Raw genomic sequence first — 10,069 nt, forward strand, 5'->3', positions numbered from 1 at the left:
GATAAATGTTTGGGGCAAGTTGGAACGAGGCTAGCTTCACGAAGTTCAAAAAATCCATGAAGTATGAGCTCAAGGGGAGGAATGCCCCTGCTTTCAGGTGCTCATCACTCCAAGCCCTGAAATTATCCTCCAAGGGGCTGCAGCTTGGCTCACCATCCATCGCAAGACGAGCGTAAAATTTGGAGCCTATCTCGATCCCATGACTCCTCATAATTTTTTTCACTTGGGGCATTGAGATTATACGAGAGACAATCCTCTCGGCCTTGAAAAAGCTATCAGACCTAACCTCGACCTCCTGTTCCACTACTGGTCTGAAATGGGGAATAGGGGTCTCAGCGACCTGCTTGTCCTTGGAAGAAGAGCCTACGATAGCTTTTCCTTTCTTATTTCTCGTTTTTAATGTTTTAGTTTTCCTGGTTACAAAACAAATGTTAGAGGCGATCTAGGGATGTAACATAGTTTCAAGATCATGGGAGAACGAGACGTAAAGATCAAAAGCTTCACTACCCAAACTAAAGCTTCTACGGGCTGAAAACGTATCTAAAACCCCAATACGTGTATCCATGCGTTCCCCTAATTCACGCACCCTAATCTCAGGAAGTACTGTCACCTTGGAAATCGTGTATCAAAGTAATGGTTTTGAAAGGCGATTTTAATGCAAAACAACCCCAGAACTGTGTCCCTTAAGCTACCCAATTTCAGACCTGACACCCTTAAACTTTTGGCCTAAATTATTATCCATTCAACCTCAAAACACAAAAAAAAAAAAAACCAAAAAGTTGCTTGTTTTGGGCCTTACATTCTATCATTCTTGGTCCTATAAGATGGCTTATCTACCTTGGTGTGCCAAAACCCAAACCGAACCACATACGAAACCATAATAAAAAAGAAAGAACTAGAAAACTTCATAAATACACACATAAATGTGTAGAAGAAGTATAAAGCAGAGAAACAATACATACTTATGAGTTGATTCTTAATCGAAGTTTGGAAGGGTGAGAAAAGTCGAGATTGCAGATGAATTTCTGGGAAGAAATCGCCAAAGAGCTCTGGGAACTCGAGGGTTTTAGGAAAAAGAGAAAAAAAAATTGAATGCAAAGGTAGTGAAGAATCAGATTTTGCACTCCTATATATATGTAAATGTCAGGGAAAGATCTGAGCCACACGATCAAAGCAGTTCGAGATCTAAGGGCTAAGATTAAATGAACCAAACGGCGGCAAAAAAGTTGATAAGACAACTGTCATAGTACTCGAAACCCGAACAGATACCTATAACAAGCAAACACGTGTCCTCACTCGAGTGGGTAGGTGGGCACATTTTCCCACAATGGGATTAGAAAAGCCCTTACTGTGCATGTCAAGATTGATGTTATACACAAACAGGGACTTGGGGGGCAAATGTTGTACCTAAAAATACGAACTAAATTGTTCGAGGTACAACTTGTTGGGAAACTTATACAAGATCTTTATTTATTTTCATGTAGATCTAATATTAAACAAATTAATATGAAATAACTCAGGACATGTTTCTAAAATTGAATTCAAAGAGAAATAATGATAAGAATACTTAAATTATACGCAACAGAATGAATGAGTCCTTCCTTCAGTTTCTCTAACCGTTGTATTCTTTCTGTCGCAGAGTATTACCAAGAAACTGAACCGGTCTTCAATTTACTTTACAATTTTCCAAAGTATCCTTAGAATCACCTAGAATAGAGTGGGAAATTCTCAACACATGAGATAGATATAGAGAGAAGAAAAGAAAAGAACAATAAGGCTTAGAAAAGGACTTATGTTTAGAGAGAATCTAAAACCTATCAGAATACCAGTGCCTGTCGTCTGAAATCTTGTGTTTTCAACTCTCACTTAACATTCCTTTTATAGACTCAATTAGGTCATTTATTTAATTAAAAAATCAATAAAATAATAGCCAATTAACAGACCTAGGTCGAAATTATCATGGGCTTTAGGCCCGTGAAATCTCCCATTTGATTATAAGCCCGTTGGACGTAAAATCAAGGCTTGTATTATTTTCTATTGATTTAATTAATTAAATAATTATTTAAATCATTTATCAAATTAATTATTTATAATTTGAACCTTGATTTAAACTTATTTATTAAATTAGATATCAATTTATCTTAATTAATAAATCTGCCCTAATTTCTCTTTTATTCTCTAAATTACATAACTCTTTGAAGCTATCCAAAATTGACCTAGTCAACTTTGATAATTCTAATTGATAATTAAATCAATTAATTGAGACTATCTAGATGATTTTATCCAAGGTATAGTGGGGACCATGGGCCTATGAAATCAAGCTCAATTAAGTTATCATAAATCTAACAAATAAATTTACTAACTTATTAATTCCTCATGACTCCACTAAAGACTCGGAATTGCACTCTTGAATTCATAGAATGATCTATAACAAATATAGATACGCTATTAATTATCCATTGTTACAACCCTAATTGTCACTCATTCCTCTATAGACGGTATATAATGAGATGAGACTAAAATACCGTTTTACCCCTCATTGTATTTTGTCCTTAAAACACTTAGTTCCTTGTAAATGATATTTCAGTAAACTAATATTAATTACTGAAATGAGATCTCTATCATTTAGCACCTTGAACCAAACTAAAAGGAAACCATCATTTCACAACTTCATCAAAAGCTATAGATGTTCATATCTATGATTAACACTCCCACTCAATTATACTACCGAGTTCCCAAGATGTAAGTATGGGCTAGTCCATAGGGTAAGTTGGTAACGAACAAGTCAAAGAACTCAAATAATATAATCATTTAGAATACTAACCACTCAGAATTGAGATTGAATTGACCTATGGTCAACTATATGATATGACTAGAAAAGAAAATAACGGTATGTTTACTTATCTTATCAACTGTCAATATCGGTCCAGTCTGATGTAACAAATACATCCGATCTTATCTACTTTGCTAATGTTCTGGAAAGAACATAACACTACAATGTGTAAGTAGATCATATCGTAGATTGGCAAGTCAGTGTAAATCCTGTGCACTGACTAATCTTAGGATTAACTTATTTTGAACATATAATCATATTTATATTCCATTGTGATTACGTCACTATAAATACGATTAGCTATATGCTCGGGATTTAATAGAAGTTTATACTAAACAAATAATCATGAAAATAAAACATGTGAGCAAAGTGATTGACCAAGTCAAAAAATGATTTCTATTCTTTTATTGATAATAAATGAGATTGCAAAGAAATTGGGTTTTAATTAGGAGATAAAACCCTAACAAACTCCCACTTGCACTAATTGAAACTAATGTCTTAATTCTACTAATCTCATTTCCTTGATATGCTTATCAAATGTAGCTTCTGGTAGTGTCTTTGAAAACAGATCTGCAAGATTGTCTTTAGATGCAATCTTCATAACCTTCACATCTCCCCTGGCCACATATTCTTGAATAATGTGATACTTCCTTTCTATATGCTTACTCCTCTTGTGACTACGAGGTTCTTTCAAGTTGGCTATCACTCCTATATTGTCTCAAAACAACACAAGCGCTTATGTAAGCTACTTGAGATGGAGCTAAGAGTCTGTTCTTTCTATCCCTGATGATCTGGATACCTAGAACATTACTTGCTTCACCCAAATCCTTCATCTGGAATTGAGTGCTCAGGCAATTCTTCACATCTGATCATTTCTTAACATTGTTTCCAATGAGTAAGATATCATCTGCATAAAGAACCAGGAATACCACTATTTGATTTGCCTCCAGTTGGTAAACACAAGGCTCATCAATATTTTGTTCAAAGCCATATGTTTTGATTATTTCATCAAACCTAAGATTCCAGGAACGAGAAGCTTGCTCAAGTCCATAAATGGACCTATTCAACTTGCAAACTTTTCTTTCTTGTCCAGCTACTTTAAATCCTTCTGGCTAATCCATATAAATGACTTCATCAAGCTTTCCATTAAGAAAAGTTGTCTTGACGTCCATTTTCCAGATCTCATACTCGAGAGTGGCTGCTATGGATAGGAGGATGCATATGGACTTGAGCATGGTTACTAGACTAAAAGTTTCCTCATAGTCCACGCCTTTTCTTTGGGTATAACCCTTTGCCAGTAATCGAGCTTTATAAGTCTCGATATTTCCATCAACACCTCATTTCTTCTTATAGATCCACTTGCACCCAATGACCCTAAAGTCACTAGGTCATTCCACAAGATCCCAGACAGAATTTGAGTACATGGACTCCATTTCCTGTTTCATGGCTTCGAACCATAGTTCCTTTTCAGGGCTATCCATTGCCTATTTGAAAGACAACGGATCATCATCACTAGTGTCACCAACAACCATATTGGTTTCACCATCCAAACCATAGTGAACTGGGTTCCTAGAAACCCTCCCACTACGACGAGGCTCCGTGTCTGTTTGCTCAGGAACAATGGTACTATCTTCATTTAAATCGACTTGCGTCGATTGGACATGAAGAGTGGGAATTTCATCATCAACTTGTGTTGATGACGATGGAACATTGATTGGAGTCAATTCTTTAACCATTTCCTCTAAAACTACTTTGCTGCGTAGTTTGAAGTTTTGGACATAGTCATTTTCCAGAAAAGTAGCATTCCTAGAAGTAAACACTTTCTTTTCTGAATGACTATAGAAAAGTCCACCATGGGTACCTTTAGGATAGCCAACAAACATGCAAACTTTAGTTCGCGGTTCTAGTTTTCCTTTCTTTTTCCTCAGGACGTGGGCGGGACACCCCTAGATTCTATAATGGCGTAAACTAGGTTCACATCCATTCCAGCGTTCTAAAGGTGTTTTGGGGATTGATTTAGACGGCACGACATTGAGAATTTTGTTCGCGATTTCAATTGCATGTCCCCAGAACGAAGTTAGTAGAGTTGAGTAACTAAGCATGCATCTAACCATTTCCAATAAAGCTATGTTCCGGTACACCATTTTGTTGTGGAGTACCTGGGGCAGTAAGTTGTGATAAAATCTCAAGTTCAGTTAAATGATCTTGGAACTGCATATCCAAATATTCTCCACCTCTATCAGCTCGCAAGATCTTTAACGTTTTACCTAATTGGTTATGAGCCATTGTTAGGAATTCCTGAAACTTTGAAAATGTTTATGATTTCCTATGCATTAGGTAAAGACATGAGTATCTAGAGTAATCTTCAATGAAAGTGACAAAATACTCAAAACCACCCCTGTCTTGTACATTCAAAGGTCCACAAACACATGAATGCACAAGTCCAAATGGTTCTTTGGCCCTATCACCCTTTGTAGAGAATGGACGCTTGGTCAGGCCTTCTAGACAAGATTCACAGACAGGTAATTCACCTAAGGTGAGTTCCCTCAAAGGCCTGTCCTTTGTAAGTCTTTGAATCCTATCATAGCCAATGTGACCTAGTCTCAAGTGCCATAAATACGTCATATTATCGTTATCGGTCTTTTGACATTTATTGGTCCTATGTTTAGCTACTTTGAATAAATCATTGTTAAGAGCGAGGGGTTCGTTAGGTCACAGAATATAAAACCCATTTTCCAAACATGTTGTTGACCCTCAAATTGGTCAACGACACGGAGTCAAATAAACGATATAAAGTGAGATGAAAAAAAAAAGAAATTCAAACGAAAAGGTAAAAGACACAAACAATTTAGAGTGGTTCAGCCCCAATGAGATGGTAATGACCTACATCCACTTAGTGTTCTTATTGATGTAATATTCCAAGAATAGTGATCAATGAACTAGGGTTCACGAGTTTCACTAGTTCGCAGATAGATACGATTGTGATGGATAAAAACACTCTTTTTATCTCTTAGAATCTCTTAGCTTAAGCATTCTTAAGCCAAATGTTCGAAAGCCAAAAAGTTCCCTCCCTTGAGCCCCTTGATTCTTATTTATAGGCTCAAGAAGGTTACATGGGACAATGGGCCTTTATTACAATTAATACTTGCGTATCTAAATAATATGGGAAATTATAATTAATGCATAATTACAAGATTGCATTTCTAAAGGATATAAATAAATATATGCGACCAGGGTGGTCGCACATAAGTATGATGCTTGATAAACCAATATTCTTCTGGTCGATGGGCAAGCAAGATATACTCACTTAAAATCGCCACGTGCAGACCAATCCTGCCACGTCATCAGGTAGTCCATTTTTGGGTAAACATTTGCCCCCTAAGTTTATTTTACTACGACTAGCATAAAGTAAACTTGAACGACCGACCTTCCGCTTGACCTGTCAGACCCATTAATTCCTTCTCGAAAAAAGGCAACCCATCATGTCATTGCAGTTTCCCAAAAAGCGATTTGACAGCTATCACACTTTTTCATGCCTTGAAAAATCATCCCCCATCATTACCTCATTAACCGTGCTTTGACCAATATAAATATCCCCTCATATTTACTTTTTACTTTTTACTTTCCATCTTTCCTCAAGAACACTAAAGAACCTAGAAAATTCAAACGACTTCGACGACCTGTGGAATTTCTGCCCAGCCACTTGCATCAACGTTCTAGAAATTTACATCATTTTTTATCTAAGTAAGTTTCTCAAACTTCTCTGTCTCTGAGATGCCATGCCATAACTATCTCTTTGAATTTTCTGGTTTGTTTTAGATTCTGAGTTCCCAAATGCTCTTAAAAAAAACGATTTGGGGTAATCGGGTATGTAGACATTAACATGATAGGCACTTATAAATCGAAGTAAATGAGGCTTAGAATTTGGTTTGGGGATTAGGATTATTGATTTATGGCGTAAAATCGAAGTAAAAATTCAATTTTTAGGCACTTAGAAAAAAATGGGTTTTTCCCACCCTTTCTCAGAGTCGAAAAGTTTTTCTCGAAAAACTTTTCACTTCTGCTTTTTAATCCATTTTCCAAGTTGTTCGCATACTATTTAGTGTTTACGTTAGGATGTTGCTGGTCGTATAAAAGCTTAACTTTTATACACGAGCAACGTTATCCCAATGCTTCCACTTCTTTAGCTTATTGGCCGTAGATTCTCACCTCCCCTTCTCTGTTCGCAGATTGTCATGCACGACCCGTGGGGAGGTGAGAGACCAATCGATGACGACTTGCTCGCGTTCTTACTCGAAGATCAAGAACAGCATTCGTTGTCATTCTCGGAAATTCCCTTTTCTCAACATAACCCCACAAGTAGACCTTCGACCAGCCCAACCAATATGGGTCGCGTGAAGTCCATCGCTCAAAAAAGAAGAAAGAATACAACCAACCCTTCTACTAATCAGCCTGCTCCTTGGGCTGAAGCTCCTTCGACCACCCCTCAACCTACAAACACTTCTCTGCCAGGCATTCAAAACAAAGCCCAACCTTGCGACGTCCTCCGACCTGAGGTTGAATGGTATGTGGCGCCTCCTAGTATTATTACAGCTAGGATGGTAGGGAATTATCTCAAGAAGTACGGCCTTCCTTGGATAACCCTCATCAAGCCTGCGATCGACCAGTGGGCAAACCTGCTTGGGGGCGCCTTCAGTGCCTGGTCGAGGTATCACATCAAGGCAGGGGCAACCTTGCCTCTGCATCCATTTTGCCAGGGAGTGGCCAATTATTTTGAGGTCGCTCCCTTTCAAATCACCCCAAACCGATATAGAGTACTTTCTGCTCTCTATATCCTTTACAGTCACAAGAAGTGGCCCGTTCCTACGCCACACGAGATCAATTACTTGTTTGATCTCAAATCTAACCCCAACCACAACAACACAGGGTTCTTTCATTTCTACCACCAGGAATCAGCCCGCACCTTCCTGAGTGAAACTACCCACAAGTCCAATGTGGGGAAGTACTTCCAAGAGTACTTTCTAACACCTCGCCAACAACCTAGCCTTCACTAAAGGAGGTAAATCATTTACTTATTGATTGCTTAGTTTCTTTTAGCTTTCCTATACGTATTTTAGAACTTCGATGTCGTTCGGGTCCATGGCATCGACCAGTCCCCACTCCAGACATGGAGATACGGGCAGCAGCCCTGACCAGCATGACATACATCGAAAAGAGTGTCAAATAGCTAGTCACGGAGAATAACCTAAGGCTGGTCGGCCTTCTGGCACCTCACCAGGATGTGAGGGAATCAACCGCAAGAAGTGCTACTGGGGGAGAAGCTCCCGAGCAGCACCAAGATGTGTCACAACCCCCGAGGAGGGGGGCAACGAGAGTGACCATCAGAGAACCTTCCAGCACCTCGCGAGCAACAGCTGTCCCTGCCCAGCATGGGAAAGGCAAGGAGAAGCTTCTTGATCATACCGAGCCTATACTTGAGTCCTCGGATGAGAACGACACTGACTTCCCACTCTTAGATAGTTTGCCCACTCCCTGTCATTTATGTGACGAGGACAATAACTTTAAATACGCGCCTAGTTTAAATTCAGACTTCTTCAAGGTAGAGAGTGCGTGTAGCAGTAGTACAATAAATAATGTAGTGACCAGTAGTTGTAACTCGGGTATTTTACTTATAATTTCTTTTCTCTCTGTTTGTTTGTATTTTTTGCATAACAACTTGCCCTGACTGATCTTATACTTCTTCTATGCAGAAATGCCTGCTAAGAAGGCATTCGACTTGTACACCAATCCCACCTCCTCTCCTCCTGGGAGCAGGAAGAAATCAAGCCGGTGCCAGCCTAGGGAAGGCTACAGTGACCCTTCTGCAAAGAAGGCTCGGACGGAGGACCCTCCTGCACCAACTCCTTCAAAAGAGACGACTCCTCCTCCAGGCCCTATCGACCAGAATCCTCTATCTCCCGTCAACCAGACTCCTCCTCCAGCTCCTGCTGACACAACTCCTCCAACTTTTGCTGACCAGACACCTCCTGGTCAGCCAAAAAAATATTCCAGGAGAAGCCCTTATGAACATGGTCCTCAGCTGAGCCAAAGATAGGCTGACAAAGCTATCAAGGCACCGATGTAGTCGAGAGGCCATCAGCAACACTGACTCTATGGAAGTCGACCAGATCTTCAACCGTGCGCTGAATGAAGTGCTTAGTGTGAGTCACCGTTCTTGCTGAGCTTTATTTGTTTATGTTGTCAATTTATTCCCACTAATAACTTTATCTTTTTTCTGATCGCAGGGAGTTCTAACCATGAGTACTAGTTGGCGCCGCTCGGGGGCATTGGCTGCTCAGTATGAGAAGAGGCTTGGTGAACAACTCAGAATGGCTGAAGCCAAGCACGCCGAGCAGGTCAACATAGCCGAGGCTAAGCACGATGAGCAGCTCAAGGAGGTCGAGGCCAAGCATGATGAGGATTTTCAAATAGCCAAGGCCAAAATCGCCAAGCTTGAGGGGGACCTAAAGAAGAAGGAGGAATCAATTACCAAAATCACTGCCTCCAAGGAGAGGTATAAGGAGGCATTGCTAATAAACTATTGAGAAGCCAACAAACTTCAAACGGAGTTGGAGATCAGCAGCAAAGAGACTGCCGACCTCGAGGAGACCAACGCCCACAACCTGGAGAAGTACGAGGGGGCGACGTTCCAGTGCTTCTATATGTTCTGGAGAAGTAACCCCAAGGATGATTTTTCCTATCTACCAGATCATATAAGGAAAACTAAGCTAGCGAAGTGTGCTGCTCGCCTGGAAGAGGAGGAGAAGGCTCAGGGATCCCCTAAGATATCCTTAACAACAGGCATTGAGGGTGTCAATGAAGATGTTGGGGCCACAGTCAACCAGCAACCACAAGAGCCTCAGCAAGATCCTCCGGCTGCTTCATAATTTTATCTGTTTTTATTTTAGTTTGTAACTTGGGACATACAAACCGAGGTTCGTAATGTCAAGACAATATATTTTTTGCTGCATGGGCAGCTTTTCCTTTTAGCTAACGATTACATCCGAGCAGAAACTACTCGCGGTGTAAAGGATTTTACTCTTGATATTATAATATTTGCATTTTATTATAACATTTGTTCGCATGACCAAACTTAGCATAGGACTTTGCTTTGATTTAACAAAATTTAAACAAAATTTTGAAAAATACTCTAAGTACCGTAGTATGCTTTCTCTTATTTTGCTCGTGTGTTTAGAT

At 39.6% G+C, this 10,069-nt stretch overlaps 1 protein-coding gene across 1 annotated transcript; it reads left to right on the forward strand.

Annotated features, from left to right (window-relative positions):
- Positions 1 to 8,585: 8,585 nt before the first annotated feature.
- On the forward strand, positions 8,586 to 8,927 carry LOC133791978 (vegetative cell wall protein gp1-like). The gene has a single exon (XM_062229888.1). It carries the CDS (start codon positions 8,586 to 8,588, stop codon positions 8,925 to 8,927), a length of 342 nt encoding a protein of 113 aa, XP_062085872.1.
- Positions 8,928 to 10,069: the final 1,142 nt, after the last annotated feature.

Source organism: Humulus lupulus, chromosome 7, assembly GCF_963169125.1.
Source record: "Humulus lupulus chromosome 7, drHumLupu1.1, whole genome shotgun sequence".
NCBI classification, from domain to species: domain Eukaryota; kingdom Viridiplantae; phylum Streptophyta; class Magnoliopsida; order Rosales; family Cannabaceae; genus Humulus; species Humulus lupulus.

What these genes read in the sequence shown, in the direction of transcription:
- LOC133791978 (XM_062229888.1), top strand. Translation starts at nt 8,586, where the DNA reads ATGCCTGCTAAGAAGGCATTCGACTTGTACACCAATCCCACCTCCTCT.